This window comes from Megalobrama amblycephala, linkage group LG14 (genome assembly GCF_018812025.1).
Source record: "Megalobrama amblycephala isolate DHTTF-2021 linkage group LG14, ASM1881202v1, whole genome shotgun sequence".
In the NCBI taxonomy this organism is placed as follows: domain Eukaryota; kingdom Metazoa; phylum Chordata; class Actinopteri; order Cypriniformes; family Xenocyprididae; genus Megalobrama; species Megalobrama amblycephala.
In genome coordinates this window covers 45,999,996-46,026,451 of record NC_063057.1, presented here as the reverse complement: position 1 = coordinate 46,026,451, position 26,456 = coordinate 45,999,996, and the positions used below count along the sequence as shown (strand labels likewise).

The 26,456-nt window shown below is 38.2% G+C and overlaps 1 protein-coding gene across 1 annotated transcript; it reads right to left on the bottom strand.

Moving 5' to 3' along the window:
- Positions 1-2,498: 2,498 nt before the first annotated feature.
- On the bottom strand, positions 2,499-22,173 carry LOC125244519 (zinc finger protein 501-like). Its single transcript, XM_048154590.1, has 5 exons — positions 22,117-22,173; positions 18,881-19,030; positions 7,512-8,370; positions 4,986-5,235; positions 2,499-2,669 (listed from the first exon to the last, which is right to left on the bottom strand). The coding sequence occupies exons 2-5, from the start codon at positions 18,960-18,962 to the stop codon at positions 2,499-2,501; spliced, it is 1,362 nt and encodes a 453-aa protein (XP_048010547.1). The 5' UTR covers positions 18,963-19,030; positions 22,117-22,173.
- Positions 22,174-26,456: the final 4,283 nt, after the last annotated feature.

Sequence of the window (26,456 nt, the reverse complement as noted above, 5' to 3'; positions counted from 1 at the left end):
AGCGTTCATCAAGGCAACTATCAGGGAGCTTGCGCCTCTTGCGCTTCCACAACAGATCTAATCTTTCAGTAGTGCGAGACAAGGTCCAACAGCTCGTCACATGCAGGGTTCGCTTTTGCCAGCCGCCAATGACAGAGAAAGATTCATAACACTTTCAAAATCATCGACAAGTTCATGACGAACCTGCAAACCCCACAAGTGGAGTTTCCTACTCGGCTTAGCTGCAGCAGGTCCTGAACCGCAAGGTGCAGATGGCTGTCCCGATTCCCTCGAAAAAAAGGGACAAAGGGAAGCGCTCAAAGGGAAGCGCTCGCAATGCATCCCAACAGCCCCCTCAAGGACTGAGCGTGCATGCTCCTCTCCCAAACACATAATGCACACAACGTGTGTCCTTAGGTGTTAGAAAACATTGACACACTTTAACACACTTTAAAACTCATAGTGCTAGTGCTGGCCATAGCTTGCCTATCTAGACACATGCTGAAACAGCTGGTCTCCTGAAGACAGAAAGAGGATTATGTATTTTACAGGTGCCCATTTATACCCTTGGCCGCACCTACCCGCCAATGTCGAGTTCATTGTCATTTTTAGACTCATGCTTCAGACACTGGTCTGGCATTCCCCATATCCACCCTCTAGGGGACACAGCGCAAGCTCCCATTCGAAAGGGAACTAAAAGTTGTTAAAATCAGTACTGTGGTTGCAGCAGTCAAAAACAGAAGTTCAAAAAACGTATCCGCATAGAGAGATGGTATCTCCTAGATGCAAGTGTGAAATTTCAAAAAAATCCACTACTAGAAAGGCATGGTTTTATCAGCTCTGGGTACAGTGGTTTGCCAGAGTTTCACAGAATAATGCACATTCTTGTGGACTGCAGCAAAGTATGTTTTCATGTGCCAGCAGCTGTCCACTTGGTATATTGAATACAACAGGTGTTATGAGATTGTTGAAACAACAGCTTTAACATCTTTTGAAACACTTGAGCCTCAAGATCTGAATGATCATTACCCTTTGACGCCATATATGGTTGGAGGAAAAATTCTGCTTCCTCTGAAGAGGCTTTTACTTAATTGAAAGCCATGAAAATATTGAAATTGTGTCATCTTTAATGCTCTCTGTTTTGCATCAATTTCCAAGAAATGTTGCTACGAGTTATACTGGCCCCTGATAACATTAGAAGCTCGCAGATTTCAGAAAACCTTGAGACAGTTCATCACCTTGGAATGATACGTTTCTATCTGCATTCTAAGTTAAGAGTCCCCCTGATAAATGTTCTTTGTCCCAATCCAAACAGTTAAATAAAACAAAGCATTTCCAAGGTCCTAAAAACATTATTTCTTTTCCAAACCTTTCTCAGTGTTCTGGTTGGCAATGTCTTGAACTCATAGAGTCCAAGCTTAATTTGAATTGGTTGAGTTATCACATTTCTGTGTCAGTGGGTGCGATTACATTGGCTTTTATTCCAGGTGTGGTTTCCACTTTGTGTGCACAGTTCCCTGGATGAATAAGGAGATGTATAGTACATGTTCCTTATATGGTGCTTTTCCACTGTGTGGTACGACTCGGCTCTGCTCGTTTTACTTTTTCACTGCGTGGTACGATTCGGCTCGGCACGCTTTGGCTCAGTTTACTCTTCCATTGCAGTTAGTTCCGCTTCAAAGTGGGTGGGATTACATTATAGTTGGCACCTCTACTGCCACGACATCATCGTAAATGTGACACAAAACAAACGCGCGAAACAGGAGCAATGGACCCTATCGAAGGAATGGTGTACTTGATTCTCGGCATGTGGATGTTTTTCACTGCAAGACGAAGAAGTTTGTTTCAAAGGAGACTGATGGCAGCAAAACAAAATACTGCTAAAAAAAACAAAGTCTGGGAACTCAAACAACAAAGCGCAGACGACTAGATCACTTGGTTTGCTCGACGGAGCACGAGGGTAAGCTAATTTTGCATTTAGCAATGTGTTTAGGGTCTTAATCACTATATCACTGCCACAAAGAATATAATGAACTGAGCGTATTAATGCATATTTTGTCTATTTCAGATGTATCGTATTTCAAAAAGTCGCTGCAACAGACCATCTGTTTGGACATTTAACCGAGTTTTTGAGTGGTGGGATGTGATTGTTCCCGGTTTTACAAACACTCAGTGGCTGGAGAACTTTAGAATGTCCAAAGAAAAGTTTACATACTTGTGCAATAAACTGCATCCGGTGATGGAGAGACAACACGCACACTTCTGCTTGTGTGTACCTCTAAAGAAGAGAGTAGCCATCGCCCTGAGGAAGCTTGCATCTGTCTCAGAATACAGAAGTGTTGGACATCTTTTTGGAGCATGCATAACTGTGTTGGTGTGTTCAAGAGTTCTGTGCTGTAGCAGAGATCTTGTTGGTACCAGAACAAATTCGTTTTCCAGATCAGAAGAAGTTTCAAGAAATGCCTGCCTATATTGAGAACAGGTGGGGGATCCCATAGTGTATTGGTACTATTGATGGATCACACGTACCCATCATAGCACCACAGGACTATCACTGTGACAATTTCAACCATAAAGGCTGGCACTCCACCATCCTTCAAGGTGTTGTGGATGGAAAGGGACTTTTCTGGAATGTTTTCACAGGACTCTCTGGAAGCCTGCATGATGATCAGGTTTTGAGATGGTCCACACTGTGGTAGTTGGCAAGCCGTGGAAACCACATACCAGCTTACACCAGACACATTGGTGGGGTGAATGTTGGCTACTACATCCTAGGAGGACTGCCTATCCCTTGCAGAACTGGCTCTTAAAACCATTTGTTAACACTGGACGGCTGACAACAGAACAGCAAGTGTACAACATGAAAATCTGCAGAGCACATGTAGTGATTAAAAATGCTTTTGGTAGACTGAAAGGACGATGGGGTTACCTTAGGAAAAGAAATGACTGTGCGATCAACATTGTGAAATCTATGGTGCTGACATGCTGTGCTCTACATAACCTTTGTAAAAGAGTCATGGAGAAGCCTATGAGAATGCATTAGATTTACCTTCACCCGCAGAGCCTGTGGTGTCACTGGCACAGGCTGTTGAGGAGGAGGGCAGGGATGTACGTGAGGATCTGATGCATTACTTGAATAGTTGACAATACACTTGACAGGGCAGACAACATGAATAATCAAGCTTTTTTTTTTTTTTTTTTTTTAAATCAATATTTTTTATTATTTTCACATCAACAATTTACAGAACCAGTATGAATTTACAAGTAAACATTCTTTTCTAACCACTCTTCCACCCCATCCCATCCTCACTAGACAGAGCACTTAATGAACCTCATTGCGAGGCATTGAGTTGGTGTGTAAAAAAAGAAAAAAAAAAAAAGAAAAATGAAACAAGAAACAAGAATAATAAAAAATAAATAAAATATAAAAATACATATATAACAATTCTGATAATAAAGAGATTAAAGTCAAGACGGGTTAAATTGTCACATCAGCATTTTCAATCAAAGTAACATCCAAATTCTTCACATATGCAATAAATTTGCCCCAAATCTTTCCAAACATTGATGACTTTTTTTTTTCAGATTAAACATTATTTTTTCAACAGGCACATAGGACGAAAGTTCTCTAAGCCATTCACTAGGCCTAGGAGGTTCTGATTTCCACTGTATAGCTATACATTTCTTTGCTGCTATCAGAGCCATCTTAACTAAACGTAAATTCTTCCTTTGATCAGTTTGAAGAATTGATTCATCCCCCAATAATATAAATCTCGGATCATATGAATAATCAAACTTTTGTACTATCTTTCAAAGTATAATATGTCTCCCTTGCATTTTTTTATTAAACAGGCTTTTATCATTAGGGTATTTTATCATTTACATGTATCAGTTGGTACATTACATGCTCATGAAATATTAAATCATTAAGAAAGTAAGAAAGTACCCGTTTGACCAGTGATTTTTTTTTACTGAAGAAAAACACAAATACAAATTTGTAAAGGTTAAAATGTAAACTGAGCAAACTTTAAACAATGTGCAAATTGTATGTAGTGCAAAAAAGATACATAAGAAATAAAATGTAAGAGTTAACCCTTAAATGCATAAAGACCTCGGGTCTTTATTGACCCAGGACATCATTCGCTACCTTCCCCCTCATTCATTTTTCAAAGTTAGACATCAACCTTCTTAGTATTCCTCAATCAATTCATTATAAAGAATATAACAAGAAAAAAAAAAAATCAAAATTATAAAAGAATGCATATTTTCCCATTAATTTTTTGTAAAAATTGTATAGGGTCGCTAACGACCCAAGGTGTGTATCAGTGTACGTATATTTTTTTGTTGCACAACAATAATTGAATCTTTGATGATGGATATAAGCACATTTCACCTTTATTCCACAAGGTAGCCATGTCTGATACACAATGATGAAGTGACTTTTCAATCAGACAGAAATGAAAGAACAGGCAAAACGTGAAATGGCTCAGCAATTTACTGCTGAGCAAGTACTGAATGTAATCAAATGAGTGTCACTATCACTTTGATGGAGGATCTGGTGAAGCTATCAGCGATCAAAATATTGATTTTGAAGATGTTGAAAATGATAATTTTGAGAATATTTTTTGAGATTGCGAATGGGCTCATGCTGAACTTGCGCTCAGAAAAGGAAATGAGACTTATGAAAAAGATGGGTGTTATTGTACTTCTTCATTTAAGTTATGGGTTTATTGCTCAAGTGTGAAGGGGTATTATGCATTTAAGTTTTTCAGTCTGTTTCTTTTGGATTTTATTAGTCTGTATCTTCTCCCAGAGGGTAGGAGGGAGAACTGATGTGGATCAAATCAGATCCACACTACACAGAATCAGTGAGAGAAAAGCAGCTGGTACAGATGGAGTAATGGGAAGAATCCTTAAGAACTGCGCAGACCAGTTAGCGGGGATATTCACTACCATCTTTCATCTCTCGCTATTACAATCTCTTACTTTTATTACAAGCTCTGTACCCTCTCTACCTCATTGTTGTGTATGCAGAGGACAGAGTACTCAGTGCACTTGGATTTTCTGAAGTCCACAATCAATTCCTTGGTTTTAGTCATATATAAGTCCTGATTATTTTGAGAGCACCATTCTGTGAAATGATGAATCTCCTCCCTGTAGCTTGTCTCGCTGTTGTCTGTTATCAGTCCTACTATGGTGGTATCATCAGCAAACTTGACAATGGTATTGCTAGGATGAATGGGGGAACAGTCATTGCTGAAGAGGGAGTAGAGGATGGGACTAAGGACACATCCCTGTGGCATGCCAGTGTTCAGGGTTAAAGTGGATGATGTTTGATCTCCCATCCTTACGTTCTGTGGTCTATTGCTCAGAAAATCCAGTATCCATGTACACAGTGATCTGCCTAATCCCAGGTTGTTTTTTGAACCAGTTTATGGGGAATGACTGTATTAAAAGCTGAACTGAAATCCACAAACATCATTCTTACATAGGTTTTTCTTTGGTCCAGGTCTGTGATGACTGCATTTTATGTCGATCTGTTCGCACGATAAGCAAACTGATATTGGTCAAGGTCGGCAGGGATAGAAGATTTAATATGAGAGAGGATGAGTCTTTCCAAACATTTGGTGTTGATGGGGGTTAAGGCAACTGGTCAATAGTCATTAAGCAGTTCACTGTGCTTTTCTTTGGTACTGGGATGATTGTTGCTGACTTGAGGTAGGTGGGAACTGTGGATTGTAATAGCAAGAGATTAAAGATGGTAGTGAATATCCCCCCTAACTGGTCTGTGCAGTTCTTAAGGATTCTTCCCATTACTCCACTGGACCAGCTGCTTTTCTCTCACTGATTCTGTGATTTCTCATGTGGGAGTGTAGCAAATTTTAATTCATAACTGTGTTGATTTGTTTTGTTTCCGGGTGCAAGAATTCAAAGAGTAAACATTTAGGGTGAGTAAGTTACTTTTGGTTTCCAGTGAAGCATCCAGACCATTGTAGGCAGTGGCTGATGCAAAGAACTGTAAATATGGAGGGAAAAAACAGTTTGTAGTTGACAGTTCAAACTGGATGACCAGGACCACAGCGTTTTGGGAAAAAGAGACAAGAAAACCTGAAAGAAACTACCGTTCTGTCAGTTCCCCCTGAAGCAAAACACGGTCACGTACAGGTAAGAAAGCTGTTGCCATAGTGTTCCATTTTTACCATAATGCTGTTTAAAGGGTAGACAGTAGGATACAATTTTCAGTGATAAACCTACCCTTACAATAACTTAAGTTAATAACCCTCTGTCTATCTGACTGTTTGTGGGTGAGGACAGAAATATGTAGAAGTATAATCTATAGTTTTCACCCAGAATTTTGCTGACAAATAAACATGTATAATCGTATTCAGGTATAATCGGTTCAGGTCAGAGTCCTGCAAGCGTGTATGTACCCGCCGCTAATATTTAATGTAACAAGTGGGATAATAAAAAATGTCTGCAGTTCGGACTCACGGTAGGCACAGGCGGACTGCGGGTGAAATAGCCAAGACTATTTCATCTGAATTCAGTGCATTTGACAGCTGTTTTCAAATGGTCCCATGCTTGTGTTCATGCTCTTGTCTGAAGATGTAAGGCTTCTCGCATTGTAGCCAATCACGCTTCATCTGATTGAAAGCTATAGTGATATTAAAGGTAGCATGGTCGCTTTATGCATTTAATATATTCTCAATTAGAATAAAAGTTTTAGCTTATTTTCCGTGCTGCTACAAAGAGGACCAGCAGCCAGGTAAACACTGCTGAGTTTCAGAAGAGACAACCGCATTTAAATGCCAAGTGAATCTGCTAAAATATTAACTAGCTTTAACCTTAAAGTTAAATAGGCCTACCAAAACATTCTTTGCTCTATTATTTTACTTGTGTTGTTTAATACAATGTTTGTAATTGCATCGACTCAGAATGTCTAATGTTGGTTTTATTGCTTGTGTTAGGCTTTATGTGAAAATGATTTTTGTCTACCTCATGTAGGAGATTTAATGCGGGTGCCGTTCAGGTTGCAGTTTTTACGGGTCAGTTCGGGACTTAAATGAGTGTTTCTGTTGGATAACGGGTCGGGTGTTCTGTTTATTACTGCGTGTGCAGGGCGGGTTCAGGTTTATCAAAAAGGACCCGTGCAGGACTCTGGTTCAAGTAACGGAGAACGGGTAAACCTTTTTGATTTACATATACTACAGACATTGTTACAATACAAAGCGAGTTGAAAATTGGCAAAGGTACACTTTAAGGTTTTCTTATATGTGAATCTCTTTTCACACTTATCAACTAAGCGTTTTTCTCCAGTGACAGTTCATGTGATAACCTAAGGTTTAGCTGTACCGTGAAACTCTTTCCACACAGCCTGCAGGTATATGGCTTCTCTCTGGTGTGAATTCTCATGTTTTTTAAGGTTTCCTTTTTGACTGAAACTCTTTCCACACTGTTGGCAGGTGAAAGGGTTCTCTCCAGTGTGAATTCTCATGTGCCTGTTAAGGGTTCCTTTTTGAGTGAAGCTCTTTCCACACTGTTGGCAGGAGTAAGAGCTCTCTCCAGTGTGAATTCCCATGTGGATTTTAAGGTTTCCTTTTTGAGTGAAGCTCTTTCCACACAGATGGCAGGTGAAAGGATTCTCTCCAGTATGATTTCTCATGTGGGCATCAAGGGATTTTTTATATGTGAAACTCTTTCTGCACTGAGGGCATGTGTAAGGCTTCTCTCCAGTATGAAGTCTCATGTGGATTTTAAGGTTTCCTTTTTCAGGGAAACTTTTTCCACATTGATGACATATAAAACAGTTCTCTTTTGAGTGAATCTTCATGTGGTTATTAAAGTGTACCTTACGGGTGAATCTCTTTTCACACTGATCACATCTGAATGGCTTTTCTCCACTGTGACGGTTCATGTGATACTTAAGGTTTAGTGCTGCTGTGAAACTCTTTGCACATAGTCTGCAGGAATAAGGCTTCTCTCCAGTGTGAATTCTCATGTGTTTTTTAAGGTTTCCTTTTTGAGTGAAACTCTTTCCACACTGTTGGCAGGTGAAAGTGCTCTCTCCAGTGTGAATTCTCATGTGCCTGTTAAGGGTTCCCTTTTGAGTAAAACATTTTCCACACTGTTGGCAGGTATAAGGGCTCTCTCCAGTGTGAATTCCCATATGGACTGTAAGGTTTTCATGTTGACTGAAACATTTTCCACATTTAAAGCAGGTGAAATAACTTCCATCTCCTGTCTTCTGAGCTGTTCTTCGTGACGAAGTCTTTTCATTATCTGAGCAACTAAATGATTTTTCTCGAGTAATGAAAGCATGACATTTCTCATACTGATCTTTCTCTTCCGTATCATTCAGGACTTCACTCTCCACTTTCAGTAGCATCAAGTCTAAGGTAAAAAAGAAATAAAAGTTAACCCGTTTGCTGGCACAAAGCAACAGGCATCAAAACCAAAAACATGTATGCTAGATCCCATAACTACTAAGGTACTAAAAAAGGTGTTACTTTTAATCTCAGAACCTCTTCTCAACATTGTCAAATTTTTGCTTTGTTTAGGACACATCCCAAAAACCTTAAAACTGGCAGTTATCAAACCCCTTATCCTAAAAACAACAAAAACCCACCCACCCACTCATACTGTATATACATAGTCTCACAAGGGAACTAGTTAATTACAGACGAATCTCAAATCTGAATATATTAGAAAAATATTGTCCTCTCAGAGTAATGTATCTATAAAAAAAATCATCCAGGATTTAAGCCCAATTGTAGCACAGAAAGTTACATGTTTCATCAACACAGACCACAACATTCTCTTGGACAGCTTGAGAATTATGTTGACATTTGTGGACAAGCATTAGCATGGTTCAGGTCCCATCTATCTGTCCGCTACAACTGCAGGACTCCGTATTAGATCCTCTGATTTTCTCCTTATGTTTCCTATGAGGGACATTATCATTAGACTTCACTATGTTATGCAGATGATACTCAGTTTTATATTTCCTCATAAACTAACAAAACTTCATAATTCTATAGCAGTGTGTATTATTTGTATAAAGGATGGGATGGCAAGTTATTTTTTTTCTTCTATCTGCTAAACTACGGAATAATGAATTAGTGGATCAAAACCCTCTGCACAAAAGATTTTAGGTCTCGAAGGATTTACTGTTATGTGGTTTTCTAAAGTAAAAAACCCAAGTGTTGTGTTGACAGTAAATTGTTGTTTGTTTTCTAATGTTTGTAGAACAGGGGGCGTATTACAGAAACTTTCTATCTTAGGTCTTAAGATACGAGTAGGATTTTTCACAAATTCGCATTACAGAAGCAAATCTTAAATTGATTTAGGATTCTTATCTTATCTTACAAAATCTCATCTTATCTGTAGTTAGGAAATATTAAACCGCCCCATCGAGTTCGGTAATCAACTGTCAGGTCTGCATACTGCTTCTGAGGTAAAAATAAAACCAAAATGGACAAACAACGGCGTGCTTTCAATTTCAGTGCAGCAGAAATTGAAATTTTGATAAGCTCCGTTGAAAAGGTGAAGCCTGTTTTATTAGGCAAGTTTTCACCTTCGCTCACTCACGAAGATAAGGAAAGAGAGTGGGCAAAAGTTGCTGAAAATGTGTCTGCGGTGTCTGGCGTTTCTCGTAGCGCAGTCTGTGAAGAAAAAAAATTCACCACTCTTGCAAGCAAAATGAAGAAGAAAGCTACTATACAGGCAAAAGAGGTAAAGAAAATGGGAGGGGGAACAAGCGATGCTTCATTGCTAACCTCTACGGAAAAAAGAATGCTAGCTGTCATCAACAAGGTGCACTATGAAGGTAACACAACACAGAGCCGGTTGTTTTGTAACGTTTGGTTTGAAGGTAGCAAAAAAACGTCAGTGCTAATATGAAATTTATACAGCTATGCTTTCATTATGGACCCAGGCATCCCTGCTGGTTACGAGGTAGGACTGGAGATGGAGCTGGACCAAAGTGAACTGTCAACAATACAGCTGTCAGATCTGGTGGAGAGAACATCAGTACCCCTTCAGCTACCCCCATGTACATTATGCAATAATTCTCACCATGTCTATATGTTGAATTCTGTGCATGTAATTTAGCTAAACACATAAATGAACGGCAAGAATACATTAAATGTCTTGTTTTCAGTTAAAAAGGTGTCATTTAAGCTGCCCCTAAGTTAACAATTTTTACAACAGAAGTGATTAAATCTATTTTAGCTCAATAACAACTTTTTCCTAGAACTGCTGTAAAGCCAAAACAATCTCTGTCTATTAATTTTCCTATTATCACTGTGAAGCTTCTTTGAAACAATCTGTATTGTGAAAAGCGCTATATCAATGAATGAAGATGACTTAGGCTTATGTTGTTTTACAGCAAAAATACAGAAAGTCTCCACTTCGAGCCATGCAACACAGTTGCTAGAGAGGGAGAAACTAGAGTTGTACAGAGGGAAGAGGTTGGAGTTAAAGAAAGACTGCAGATGGAAAGATCACAGAATTGTAGATTCTTAATGTGTTAGGCTTCTTTGATGTCATTTCTTTTTCTATGCATTGCAATGTTAATTTAAATAAATAAAATACATTATTCAAAAAGTGATTTCATTGCATTTATTACTTTCATTCTTCTCTGCAATGTTCATTTAACAAAAAATTTATATAAATTAAACTAGAATATTTTCATGCAATTATTTCATCCCATTTTGGGGCATTCTACACCGACGTCTATTTTGCAAAAAATCTTTGAATGAGCCGATTCCTCATGTAGAGCCTTTTGTCCTTCCGGCTGAGGTCTTGCTTCATTCTCCTCTGCTGCATCTACTTCTGGGTCTGGCAGTTTTGCTAGTCTGCATTTGTTGTGCAAGACAGCCGTTGCTTTGATGAGTAATGCAACATTCTTTGGGGAATACTAGAGGTAGCCTCCACTAGTGTCATGACATCTCCATCTAAAAGTTACAAGTAAGTCTTATTCACTGTAGCCATTGTGAGTTGTCTGTTTAGTTTAACCCTTAAGGCCTTTGCACACTGAGTCCACAATTTTTGTATGCGTTTTTTCGTATTCGTAATCCTAAAAATTCATCACGCACAGAGACCTTGCACACTGAATCCGATGTGTATTAATGAATGCGTTGCGGGGAAAAAAACGAACAAAAAAACTAGGGATGCATCGATACCGATACCGGTATCTGGTAACGGCCTCGATACCACATTTTCTAAAGCACTCGTACTCGTTAAAAGTCCCCCGATACCGGGGACCGATACCACGGTCTGAGAAATGTCTATGTTTGAGCGGCGTGTAAGGGGTTAATCAAAGGCGCCGAGTGCCCGCCCCCAGGCCCCGCCCCGGCTGCAGCTCAGAGCGGGGAGAAGGCGAGGCGAGACAACATGTCAGCTGTGTGGAACTATTTCAAAGTGAATGAAGACGACAAAACAAAGGCGGACTGCAAATTGTGCTCAGCGAAATTGTCCAGAGGAGGCTCAAAAGGTAGCGCATTTAACACAAGTAATTTAATCAAGCACCTAAAATCCCAACATGACAATGAGTACAAAGAGTTTACCCACGCTTCTAAACCAACACAACCCACGCTGCAGCAAACTCTTGCAAGACGAGAGAAAATGTCCAGAGACAATCCACGTGCTGTGAAAATAACACAGGCAATTATCGAGTACATTGCATTGAGTGACCAGCCACTCTCGGAGGTAGAAAATGTGGGATTCCTGCGTCTCCTCCATGTTTTGGAGCCCAGATATGATGTCCCAAGCCGCCGCTACATGACTGACACAGAGCTGCCTAAACTACACGACTCCGTGAAAAAACATATCCACAGCCTACTGCAAGCCTCCTCTGCGTTTAGTTTCACCACGGATATTTGGACAAGCAGTGTTAGCACTGTGTCGCTAATTAGCCTAACCTCCCAGTGGATAGACGAAAGTTTCACGCCGCAACGAGCCATATTACATGCGAAACAATTCCGCGGCTCGCACACCAGCCAGGCTATAGCACATGTGTTTGAGGAAATGCTCCAGACATGGGGTATACCTAAAACATCAGTACATGTTGTGCTTCGTGACAATGCCAAAAACATGATTAAAGCCATGAATGACGCAGGGCTCCCAAGTCTGCCGTGTGTCGCGCACATGCTCCAACTGGCTGTTCACGAGGGCTTATTAGCACAGAGGAGCATAGCTGATGCTATAGCAGTGGGGCGGAAAATAGTTGGGCATTTTAAACATTCCGCCTTAGCCTACTCCCGCCTCGAGGACATTCAGGGACAGCTCAACCAGCCAATAAAGAGACTGCAGCAGGACGTACAGACACGCTGGAACAGCACGTATTACATGCTCCAGTCCCTCATTGAGCAAAAGCGAGTGCTGGGGGTGTATGTGCCCGAGCATAAACTCCCTGGCTATCTCACCGCTCACCAATGGGCTCTTATGGAGAAGACTGTTGCCATCCTCGCCCCCTTTGAGAAACTAACTAAAAAAGTGAGCAGCTACGACGCACTAGCCTCTGATGTCATCCCAGCTGTGACTGTGCTAGTGAGACTTCTAAACAGAGAAACAGACGAGGACCACGGCGTCAAGACAATGAAAGCAACCTTACTGGAAGCTGTCAAGAAGCGCTTCAGTGACGTCGAGACCAATCCACTGTACTTCATCTCCACCATACTTGACCCAAGGTAAAGTCTGTGTGCTATTATGATAAACTACAGTACTAAATGTAAGATTAATTTCCATCTGAAATATTATATTATATTTTTGTACTAAATACACAATACAAAAAAAAAAATACAACTAAAATACACAAATACAAATGTATGCAATATATATAATATGAAATATATTTCCCTTATTACTACCAGAAAGCCAAATGGCTGGCATTTATGACAGTGGTTTAGGGGAAACTAAAATCTGTCCTATTTTTCCACATATTAATACATTCATGAATTTTGTTCAGGTATAAAGATCGCTTCTTCTCCAACAACACTGCTCCGGAGGCCAAGCTGCACCTGAAGCAGGAGCTGCAGATGATGTCCAGAGCTGAGGCAGAGGAGAGTCGGGCAGAAGCTGCAGAACCTCCTGCTAAACTGTTCCTCAAGGCCCAGGCCAGCACTAGCAGCAGTCTGGACACTGTATTTGAAGAAATCGCTAAGGAGCAGCCCCAGGCAGCACAGCCGCTGGCAGCAGGTGCTGCCATTGAGCTCGACACATACCTCGGAGAGGCCCCAAGCCCTCGTGAAGACAGTCCTCTGAAGTACTGGGGTGTCAACAAAATTAGGTTCCCCACTTTGGCTAAAATGGCCCAGAAATACCTCTCAGCCCCATGTAGAAGTGTGGAAAGTGAAAGGCTTTTTAGCTCAGTGTCACACATTATAGATGAAAACAGAAACAGGCTGACTGCTGATAATGCAGAAAAGCTACTTTTCTTAAAAAAAAACCTGCCACTCACTTTTTCTAAATAGGCTCCATTAAGTGAGTCGTCTTAGACTTGATGTTAATACCTACCTCAGTTGCACTATCTGCCGCAGTTCTATGTTGGTGGATGTTGTTAGTTTATTCAAATATTGTGCACTAAATAGCAAAGATGTTTATTAATGCCCCTTGTGTTGTCCAAAGCGGCAGAGTTTACAACAAACTGAAAAAAATACTTGAGTTGCACTGTCACTTTTTAATTTTTTTTTTTTTATAATTATTTATTCTGTAATATTTTGCATACAACATGCTTTTCATTTTAAATAAATGTTCTTAATTCCAAACTAGTCCCTTGTTTTTTTTGTTAAATTTATATGACTAAAGCTGTTACCTGTAAATTGAAATCATGTTTTTTTTTATTAAGTACTCGGTATCGGTAAGTACTGAAATGCAAGTACTCGTACTCGTACTCGTACTCCAAAAAAAGTGGTATCGGTGCATCCCTAAAAAAAACAATACAATATGAAGTCTTCAAGCAGTGAGCATGATTTAGTTGTCCTCTCTCTTCTTAAAAAGAGAAAAAGAAAGAGGAAATATTGGGTCCATCCAATCCCGAGATTGCATAGAGAGAAAGGAGAGTTCACTTCAGCTGCGTGATTATCCCGAGCATTTCAAAGTTTACTTCAGGATGTCAGTGGCTCAGTTTGATACTTTGCTACTGGCACAATCTGACTTTATACTCTGTCTCTTTGTATTCTGCACGTTGTTTGTCATACAGTGCTTTTGCTTTCTGCTGTAGACAACGTGGATCAACTTGTCAGATGGCATTCTGGATTTTTGCGTTCACATACAGTGGCTCTGAATTGTCAAAACGTCTCTCAAAATGCGTGCCACAGATGCGAAAAACGCAGAAAATCGAACCTCATCCGAATATTTTTATGACGGACGAAAGTTTCAGAGGCAGTGCGCAAACATGATTGACATAACATGAGGTCGAATTTATTTTTGATTTTTACCGTTGGAGCTTTTAGGATTTTTTTGTCAAGTTCGGCATTACAGAAGCATCCTGTTTCCTATCTTTAGATAAGATTATGCACTTAAGAAATGTCATTCTGTAATAGCTTTTGTCCTGAATGAGGTCCTAACTGAAATTGCCATGGTTATCAAACAGATAAGACAGGATTCTAAAGTTAAGATCTTCCTGTAATACGCCCCCAGCCTTCTTTTACCTTAAAGTTGTAGGGTCAATAAATAAGCTCAAATTGGTTAAAAATGCAGCATTTTGATCACATCAGCCCAATTGTATCACCGTTATACAGACTAATGTTATAATTCATCACTTTCATTACAGTCACGAATCACGAACGCGATCACGAATGGACCTTGTTTTCAGCAGTGACAGAAAAGACGGAACAGCAAGCCTGCGGGTACAGCGGACCGGGACCTCAATGCTTTCACATATCACGAAGAACAAAGAAAACAGACCCTCAAACGAACCGTATTCAGACCACCTACAGTAAATTTTATTAGTTTTGTATCCGCCTGAGATTCAACTTCACCAAATGAAAAGAATTTTTGGAGAGGAGTTTCAAGCTGGTATACAGAAGCCCACTAGTACTGTAGATTTGATTATGCTCATTGTGCCATGTAAAGATGTATTCAATGAGCTCTTTAGATTGCAAAATTGCTGTTGCCATAATCATGAGAACAGCTACATGTGAACACAGCTTCTTTACTCTCAAGCTGGTAAAAAGTTACCTGCAATCAACCATTAATGATGATAGACTGAGCTATCTCAGTGTCTTAAGTGTAGAGTCCAGGCGAGCCAAGTCTCTAAACCTTGATGAATGTGTGAATTTCTTTGCTTTAAACCACAATAACCACAGAATCCAACTAATTTAAGTTGTTTGTACAAGAAGTACTAGTGTCATTGGGGAGCCTGGCCTACCCTGTGAGTCACTAGTGCCCGCCCTGGACAGGCCATCGTGATGGTATTCGGCACTTTTGGTCGTGTAAAGTTGCTTAACTGTATCATATGTTATAAATATACAAACATTTTGAATTTTTACCGCAGTATGTAGCCACAGCTCGTCTGTATGGGCAGGTGGGGCAGAGCCCCACCAAAATATTCATCCAAACAAAGGCCTCTATATACACTGAATTAGGCTAATAATACATTTTATATATGTCTTCAGCATTCTGCAACAAATATTTTTTTCAGATTTTATGATGTAAAGTGAGCAGGTTATATAAAAATGTAGGGACTCGTTCGACAGACGTTACCAAATGGCTTTATCAGCCAGAGGCATGATTGAACAAAGCTTCATTTGGTCAAAAGATTCATTTCCTGACAGGAAAAACCTAGCCTTAACAGAAGTGATGACACGACTTCTTTTAACAAAGGACTCTGTCTAAAGGACTTCTTAGCTCATCAGCAATAAACTAATCAGAACTTATCACGAGGGTCTGATCACATTAAATCTATTGACTCTCTCACAAAACCCTCTTGTATTATCAGACGGAACAGGAAAACACCCATCAATGGATTTAAAGACGAATATGTCCTATCTATACCTCCTTTGTGTGGAGCAATCCCTTTTGACCCGGTCACTTGTGACTCCGGTCGCTGTTCAATGACTTTATGCTTACAGACTCAATCTTGAATTTCAAATGGACCATCATTAAGAGATCATTTTAAACTATATACAGAATAATACATGCCATGATGTTTGAGTTCTAAATGCAGAATTTATAATTCTCTGTAATTCTGTGTGAATGAAATATTGAAATTTGGTACCAGAGAAATATTAGGAAACTTTATGAAGTTACTGATAAACATGATTATGTTCCACGGACATCACAATCAATGGACAATAGACGGGGCGTGTCTAAGCTCCGTAGCAACGTCTCATTGGAGAAACACATCGGGGGACGGAGCTAACTTCCTCCTTTAAAACTATGCTTTCCCAATAGCTAGTAGTCAGAAATTGGTCAGAAATCAGTCAAAAGGTCGGTCAGAAGTCGGACTGAAGCACAGTCGTTGAAGCCCAGTAGCCGAAGCTGGAAACTGGTGAAACTCCTTTAAACCTAAAGAATCAAGCCAAAGCTCTGCTTTTGTGATTTTCCTCAGGTTGCGATGTTTAGTTAGTATTTGGGACTTTCTTCATAACTCATATCAACTCCGCGAATGTGTGTGCGTGTGTGCGTATGTATGTATGCGTGTGTTTAGCCTTAGTTTCTTGTAATCATTAGAAGTAGTCAATAAAACTTGTTTTGATTTTCACATATACGAATTTCTTGTGCTGTGTGTCAAATTACTTAAACTTAAAAGATCAAGTTACCTCTTGCTTATAATAATATAATAATTATAATCATAATAATCATAATAAAATATTGTTACTGTTGGCCTCAGAATAATATTTTATCCAGAATTGGTCAAATACTTTAACCTCAGTTTTTCGCCGGACGAATAATTGATGAAGTGTTAAATATTAATTCTGAATCATTTACAGTGAATTACTTACAGTTGATTCAATTCTTATTCCCTGTAACAATTAAATTGAGCTAATAAATGACCTAAGGTCCTTACAAAAATGTAGCGCATGAATTCGGCATGGGTATCAGAGCTCTACGCAGCTCTACAGCGCCCCACAAATTTCCAGTGTAAATCTGTGGTGAAAAATGGAACTGCAGCACCCTCTCATAGAGAGCCATTGGGGCAGATTTCTGGCTGCCCTGCTTATTTCCATGTGACGTTACCTCACATAAACTTCGCTCCAGACCAAGACGACATCAGTCCACTTCAGATATGTCTGCATCAGGTCAGTAACTAGTTGGCATGTCTGTTTTTCCTATGTGGAGTAGCTCATGTGAATAGCTTTTATATACAGTAGTTCTAATGTGTTTTTGTTATGTTTTTCTGAGAATAGACATGACTGTTTTCTTCACTGGAATTGTAACATTCTAAAACAACATTCGGATGCAATGCTACATTAAGGCAATTCTAAGATGGCATTCTATGTGTTTGTCGTGTGTACTGAAGTCTGTCAATCACCATTAGAGCGCCACCCTGGGGCTGAAAAACGCAAGGATATTACAATTCTGCCAAAGTGTGTCTGATATGTTCAGCGATTAGGATATTAAGTTTACAAAATGTTTTTCATAAACTAGCGCTAAGACCCAGTATCTGTCCTACCTAAATGTATGGCCAGGAGCCGCAACTGGCAGTGTGTTAACGGAGTTTCTTTCTTTCTTTTTCTTTTTTTGCTGCGCTCATGTGTTTCGATTTCTCATCGAGAGGCAGCACAACATTGTTGGCCTCAGTGCATTATACATTATGTATTATTATGCACTATCGATTGCCTAGACTTAATGAATGCAGAATCATTATCGCGTTTTGGTGGTTACCTAGTTATTTTTTGTTATTGCCGTTTTAATCAGGCTTGACTAATTCTCTTTCTCTTGCTCTTTCTCTTGCTCCCAGACAAGCGAACAAGCATTAATGTCGAGCCCTGCAATGCGTGTTTAGACTGCTTCCCAGACAGAACACGTACGTCTGCAAGATGTCTGTTAAAGATCACTTAATCTGGAAAGCATCTGCTGTTTACAAACATCTGAGACATTTTTAAGATTTACATACATTCTAAATGATAAACATTTTAAAGACATCTTCTAAACGTCTATTTGACATATTGACAGGAAACATCCTATAGACGTACTGCAGACTAAAAATTACGTCTTCCAGACGTAAACACACACATCAAATAGACATCTCCGAGATGTACGTGTGCTATCAGGGTTCATGTCCAAAGCTTTACTGTTGTATTGCGTCAATGGAGTGGTACGTTCTTCCTCGTCTTTTTTTCCGTCCATTTAATTCATAATTAATTTTATTATGCAATGAATATGCCCTCCTGAAAAAATGTAATGCCCGTCTATGAATTTCTGTCTGGCGCCGGGTCTGTTTCATACTACTAAAAGAAACAATGTGAAGAAGATTGTTTAGTTACTGGCTTGATTTAACTGACGCATAAACAGCTTTAAACGATTTTTAGACAAAGAATATCTGACTGAACTTGAATCATTACACATCAAAAATCACTGACCACAGATCAAACATTAGAATGAACACTGTAACTTACATGTCGTGGCTGGTCTAGCCTGAAAAATATGTTTTTTTAAAGCTGTTTGAGCCCAGAGGTGTTGGAAATATGGCCACTGAGTGAACAGACTTTGCTTGAAAGGTACTTTGGTATAGTGCTAATAAACATTAATTTAGGAAAAATAACAACATGAATGCAGCCTAACAAATATTTATCACGTCATAATAACGGATGACTAACTAATGACCCGTTCCATGTCAAATAAAACCACTTAAGAGACTCATATGACATTCTTCCAAAAATAAAATTCATTTCTGTAGAGGTGGACATTTGACTGAAGACAAATGACTGAGTTCAGCTTTAAGAATTAAACCAACCTGTTTGTTCCTCAGTATCTTGGTTCACTCTGAATGTTTCTTCAATCTTCATGTCTTCACTCTCCTCTTTAATAAACGCCATCTTTATAATAGTGTGTCATGTGGATCTCAGTTGCTTCACCAGAAGTTTTTTCAGTGTGTTTGGACACTCTGTCATGATTAAGATGAGAATAATTAACAGAAAGAAAAATAAATCCAAACTAAAATCACTGGGCGCGTCTCTATAGTTCAGTAGTTAGTGCAAAATTAAAAATAATCAAATTCAATACAATAAACACATCAAAATATTGTCTAATTATCATTTTCAAGAAAATGTAGAGATATCAGTTTTTGTCAATATCGCATACCCCTAGTCCTGAGACTCGGATTTATGCATTTCAATGTCAACACTATCAACGGTGAAATGAATCTACAGCAGTCAGGTGGTACAAGATAATAAAATAAGAGCTCTGTAAGTTATCTACGTTCACTATTATTGTAATGTTATATGCTTTGAGACATTAAGTAATTTAACGCCGTCTCTTATGACGCTTTGCTGAATCTGCTATGGCTGTGCGTGACCTACACGTTCATGTGATATGGAGAAGGTGTGGTTTTGGAGAGCTCTCTGAAGGGAAGCTGAGATTTAATACTTTCAAAGCTAGCTTGCTATCGCTAGCCGCTCCGAAATTGCTACCCTATCTTTAAGACCCATTGCATATAAAAGCTCAATGTTATTACATATAATAAATATCTAAACTGTGTTTACAATCATTTTGCACTAAAATCTCAACTGGAACAATGGCAATAATGCAATACGGAAGGTGGTCTGGCGAAAGCTAGATATTTTACTTCATAACTTGTTTAATATGGATTTATTTTATTTTATTTATTTATTTATTTTTTACACAAACGCATCGCTTCGCTTCAGAAGGCCTTTAATCGTGTGCCGTGTGGAGTATGCCTGGTGGATGGATGTGGAAGTTGACACTTTCTTCAGCTCATACTTGTAGATCCCACTCTCTGCCATTAGGAGCCATTCACATATCGCGTCTTTAATGCGCGAAAGTTCGTTATTTCAAATGTAGGCGAGTGACAAGCGCGCTCATACTAGAAGCGATGCGCATGCGGTGCAGCGCGCTAGTTTTTTCCAGGCGCGCCTATGCTGCATCTCAACGCAAGCGCACTGCAGGTCATGTGACAAGAACCAACATATCAGCTGCGGCCTTTCCATAACCACATCGAAAGCTCAGCTGAACAGCTGATCATAGCTGTACAGGGTGGGTTCTTCTTACTAATTTCCATAAATATATCAAGTAGTAAAGTTAATGTAAGGGTTTAAAATCAATTAATCCTTTATTGATAATTCTGTGAAACCACAAAACCAATACGTTACTCGCATATCGAGCAAATCAATGCAACATCGGTGTCCATATTCAGGTCTTCCTGCTTAGAGCTGGAAAGCTTTTTTTAATACTAATGTGGGTCCTAAAGCTCTTGCCTGATAATAACCCTTCTTTTTCCAGTGATATTCCACATTATTGTGTTTCATCTCTCTTTCTAAAATCTTTCTTCAAATCTCCCTCTTGCTCACTCTCTCTCCTCCACCATTATATGCCCACTAATGCTGATTGGCTACATGTTTGTTGTGTTCCAGACGTACATGTCTTTTCAACAGCGTTTTTGATGGTAGTGTATCATGATAAAAAAAAAAAAAAAAAAAGCAGCTAAAACTATTTTCAACATTGTTAATAATAAGAAAAATTGATCTTAAGCCAGGTGCGATTTATAATAGTCCTTTACTATTGTTGCTCTTCAGACTGTACGAATATGATCCTCATGTCACACTGTGGGATCTCAGCTTTCATTTATGTCAGACTGTACAACAGTCAAGACGCGTTAAAAATGGATGCGCACGTGAAAACTTTTCTGGAGTTTTACATAAACCCATAAATATTCGATGACTGTGAGCTGCATTACACGTGGGACTGAAATGGTGGCTAACATAGACATCTCTAGCGTTCATTTTGATCACGGCTTGTCTTTGAAAAACAAAGTCAATTTGACGTTCGTTGTAATCTCGCAAATCTTCTGACGCTGCCAGAATTTCGTCTGAGGTAAAATTTGATTGATTAATCGGCTGTTGGTGAACATGTCAAACTAACAACCAAAGACTACAGATTTTAGCCTAGGATCTTTTAGGATTTGCAAAAATTTGTCTCAGATGTGGCCAAAATCACACCGTCTGCACACACCTTTAGAATGATTTGTGAAGAATCATGTGACACTGAAGTAATGGCTGCTGAATATTGAGCTTTGCCATCACAGGAATAAATTATACTTAAAATATACTGCTACAGAAGCCAATTTAAATTGTAATAATAATAATAATAATAATAATAATAATAATAATTCACAGTATTACGGTATTTTTGATCAAATAAATGCAGCATTGGTGAGATTAAGAGTCTACTTTCAAAAACATTAAAAAAACATTGTTTCCAAACTTTCGACCAGTACTGAATATGTACAAATCATCCAAGTGCCCCATTCCAAGCCATTTCTAGGATACATTTGATTAATATTGTTAAATATTACTACATTGTAAAGAAATTAAAGATCCGTCTTTGATTGTAGAAAGAATTCCAGTTGCAGTTCACTCTCAGCTAATAACATTTCATGTAGCATTTTCATCGGTCAGTCGTCAGAATGATTGGTTGATAACTTTTGACAATGTTTATCCAGAAGCGAAGAGAATTAAATTCTGGCTTAAGAGCACAGAGAGATTTTCCAGTGGATACCGTTTGAGCATGCCTACATGAAAAAATACTATAGTGTTTTTGAACTATACTATAGTAAAATGTAGTATACTGTATTATAGTATTTACAACACTTTAATGAATGCTATAGCATACTGTAGTATTAACTAGTGAACTGATAAACTGTAATACTGTAGTATTTTAATTTTACTACAGTAGACTGTAGTGTATTGTAGTATAATATACCATATAGTTGTAGAAAACTTAGTACAGTACTGGGTAAAGTAATTTGATTATATTACTATAGTTTTTATATTACCACAGCAAAGTACTTTACTATAGTATGGTTCATGTGTGGATGCCTTTACTCACCAAAAATAACGTTCATTAATGTTAAATAAAGCAAGACAATATTACATTAAGTAATAATTTACTCAATTTGCATTGTTAGTAAGCGCTAAACGATTTGTATCAATTTAAATGCTTAAAAACACAAACCTTTCTTCAGCCATAACATAACTGACGCGGAGTCGCAGCGCCACCTTATGACATCACACCATAAGACCAAAATAAAAGTCCTTCTTATTTATAGTTTTATGGAAAGTTGGCAAGCCAGTTTATGGTACATATTCTGCCACGTACTTAGATTGAGTGTGGATCATCACGTTATATGTTAAGTAGCCTATATAAAACTGTATTCATATGATGTCTTAAATCTTTGTATCTTTTAATTATTTAAACAGTATGTTAAACACTCTTGAAATCTTATTGCACTTAGTACCTCTCTAAGTTGAAATATTTAATTCTAGCAACCTTCACACTTTATATTCAAATTTCATGTAGATCAAATCTGGCAAGAACAACCTTATTCATGTTTTCCAATGATATAAAGTGTTATGTTCTCTTTTATTGCCAACACTTATTTTGTGTACACATTCTTCCTTTCTGTGTTAAATTACAAAATGAATGAATAAATAAATAAATAAATGTTCCACTGTTTTACATCAGCGTTGCAAAAAAAAAAAAAAAAAATTGCTAATTACTATTTGCTTATTAAAAATAAAGAGTAACATTTACATTATTGCAACTGTGCACTTTTTTATTGCCCAGGCATAGAAAGCATAAATGAATAACTAATCAAAATGTACAGACTTAAACAGGATATAAAAACACCAACTACAAAATATAGAATATTACAACTTAACCTTTAGCAAAATACATTAAAAAGCACAGTGAATATTCAGTGAATAGTTGGGAGCGAAAGGAGAAGTGTTGGGAATAGAAGGGTAGACAGCATAATATCATGTCTCAGAATTGGGCATTCTGCTCTTAAACAGTCACTACATATGATTGGAAAACATGAATCCAGATGTTGTATCTTGAAACAGTCAAGCATGTTTTAATAAAGTAAAGTTTATGACAATGAAAGACTGTAATTTATGGAAGTACTTAGAGAGATAGGAGTTAATCAGCTTTAACTGCAGAATTTGGTTTATAAAAATGATTGGACTCTACTTTGCTTTTAATGGACTCTAGCAAGATTAAACTGAATGGACTGACACATTTTTAGATTATGGAGCTTATTTTAAAAAGAAGAGGGTTTCAAGAGTCTTCTTTGTAATGGTTACTAGAAGAACCAACTGTGTTTGGAACCAGATTTGATATACCAAGTGGAGTTTTGAAAACGTAAGGTGTACATCGAGAAAAGTTAAAATGTATCACCTAATAGCTGCTGGGAGTCCTTATTTAAATAACTCGCAAAGGGTAGCCTCTTGTTTAAGGTTAAATCCAGCAAAAAAAATATGATAAAACTTTTAAACTTCACCTATAATGGCAATACATATAAGCAGGAGGAATAAAATTGAAGGGTCGAAAGGATGTGAAGTTATGTCTATTTAAAAAAACAGGATAATAACGTGTGTGGATTGATTTTAAATGTAAGATGATGAAAGACTTTTGTATTATTGGGGTTGTTATTATATTGTAAGTGTTTTGAGTGCAAATTTGTGAAATAAATGGCTGATTAAAAATTAAAACAAAAAAAATTCGATCTCTCAAAGTAAAAATGTGCTAATCATCATCCCATCTTCTGTTTTTATTTGACATGAAGGTATTTGAGTTTCTCAATAAAGAGGATTTTTTGGAACTTGGAGGTGATCATGATTGTTGTTACTGCTCTTCTTCAGTTACAACGTCTGGAAATAATTTTTCCATAAAGCAACTGAGAGTTGCTGTACACTTTAAGGATGGCACAAGTAAGTAATATCTTGAGAATTAAAGGTGCCCTAGATTCAAAATTTGAATTTACCTTGGCATAGTTGAATAACAAGAGTTCAGTACATGGAAAAGACATACATTGAGTTTCAAACTCCATTGCTTTCTCTTTCTTATGTAAATCTCATTTGTTTAAAAGACTTCCGGAAAACACGCGGATCTCAACATAACACAGACTGTTACTTAACAGTCGGGGTGTACGCCCCAATATTTGCATATGCCAGCCCATATTCCCAACATTATGAAAGGCATTAGACAAGGGCAGCCAGTATTAACGTCTGGAGCAGCACAGCCGAATCAACAGACTAGGTAAGCAAGAACAACAGCGAAAATGGCAGCTGGAGCAATAATAACTGACATGATCCATGATAGCATGATATTTTTTGTGATATTTGTAAATTGTCTATCTAAATGTTTCGTTAGCATGTTGCTAATGTACTGTTAAATGAGGTTAAAGTTACCATCGTTTCTTACTGAATTCACAGAGACAAGAGCCGTCGCTATTTTCATTTTTAAACACTTGCAGTCTGTATAATTCATAAACACATCTTCATTCTTTATAAATCTCTCTGTAGCATTAGCCGTTAGCCACGGAGAACAGCCTCAAACTCATAGAGAATCAAATATAAACAAAATAAATACTTTACTCACATAATTCGAAGCATGCATACGGCATGCATGAAGAACATCTTGTAAAGATCCATTTGAGGGTTATATTAGCTGTGTGAACTTTGTAAATGTGCTGTAATATAATCGAGAGCTTGTGTGGCAGGGAGCACACGAATTAAAGGGGCGGCGCGCTGAAAAAAATCAATGCATAGTTAATGATGCCCCAAAATAGGCAGTTAAAAAAATTAATTTAAAAAAATCTATGGGGTATTTTGAGCTGAAACTTAACAGACACATTCAGGAGACACCTTAGACTTATATTACATCTTGTGAAAAAGCATTCTTGGGCACCTTTAAATCTAGTAATAATCTATTAAATGTGTACATATAGAATTTACGTATTATTGACACATTTTTGACAAAACATCCTATTGTCTTCATAGGCAAGTTCACCATAACAAGCCACTGTCCAGATCAGAAAAGTGGTGGAAGGAGCCATTGGCATTGTCCAAAGTGTGCCAAAATAATAAATAAATTTCAAATCCCACTTACAAAATCAAGGTAGGTCAGTGTAAACAATTAAAATAATACTGTCTCATGAGTTCACATATCCATATAATTAAATAGAGTAAAGTTAAGTGTATTTGGCGTGCTGTCCGGGGAGAGGGTTCCGAGCTTGGAATTTTGGCCCGAACCCAGAGTACTCCCCCTGGTGTGGTAAAAGTAGATAGAACTAGAAGTAAGGAGATGGGGTGGAGAAGAGATGCCGATAAACTCTCAGATGAACAGAGGTACGTCTGCTGAATTTATACCTCTTGACATTGGTTGAGTTGATTAACTGAATGCTCTCCACCTGTGCTAATTAGGTTAATTATCTGAACTTGCTCCTCCCGAACTTTGTTAATAAAACATCATTTCTATTAATGCTGGGTTCTATGTATCTTTGACAAGTTTATAAGTTACACTGCATCTGTCAAATGCAGTGTAACCTATAAATGTATTATTCCTTTTCTTTGCCACAACAGGTCTGATGGTAACAGCAACACCTTCTGGTGAGTACAATGACAAATTAAAACCAAACAGAAGTAGAGATACAACAGTGGTTTATAACCGAAATGATCATAATCTACATGGAATGCATCTTATTTTTTTTTTTAAGTCCAACAAGGAACCAGGGTGTGCCATCTATGTGGGATTCATTTCAGCACCACCTCAAACTTGAGAGGACATGAAAAAAAGAGCAGCACGGTGGACAAGAACCCATGATATGCATTGACCCCAAAAAAATTGACTCTGTGTGACAAAATATTCCCATGGTGTTAGACTTCCTGTACATGTACAGAAATGTTTATCAAAGTGGAAAGTGTAAATTCTGGTAAAGAATGCTACCACCTTGAGAGGACCAGAAAAGCCCATACATATATTCCACCACCAGCACTGAAGTCTATGAATGAGAAGGTGGGAAAAGGACTCATCACAACATCTAGGCAAGAAGAATGTATGGCACTCTACCAACAGGCTAACACAGAGGAAGTTGACCGTGAGTTTCCAATTTTCTGTGGGGAATCTTCTCAGTGTACACTGGTGAGAAGGACAACTGGTGTAAGTTTGGGAGGACACTTTCAACATTCGATACCAAATCAGGTAAATGGCACTGCCAGTGTATAGGCACAAAAAAAAAAAAACTCTGAATCAGCTGTGTACATAGATACTTGTCTATGTGGTGGCTGTTCCACAAAATGCAGTGGATACCAAAAACAAGGACATTGAAGATTTCTAGGAAATGGTCAGTGAAAATCTGGGTATGCATTATCAGCCAGAATACACACATAGTAGTGTGATCACTATGACCCAACTACTTGTGGAATTCCAAGAGAATCCCAGAGGAACTTCCGCTGGATTTAATGAAGACAGAGAAGCCATTTCCAGAGAACTTTGAGCCTGCAGAGGCAAAT

Coding starts and splice junctions, on each gene's coding strand:
- LOC125244519 (XM_048154590.1), bottom strand. CDS start 18,962: ATGGCGTTTATTAAAGAGGAGAGTGAAGACATGAAGATTGAAGAAACA. Junction 5,236..7,511: donor TACTCCTGCCAACAGTGTGG/AAAGAGCTTCAC, acceptor CTCCCTCTTCAG/CAATGACTGTTCCCCCATTC. Junction 2,670..4,985: donor ACAACAATGAGGTAGAGAGG/GTACAGAGCTTG, acceptor CAACTACCACAG/TGTGGACCATCTCAAAACCT.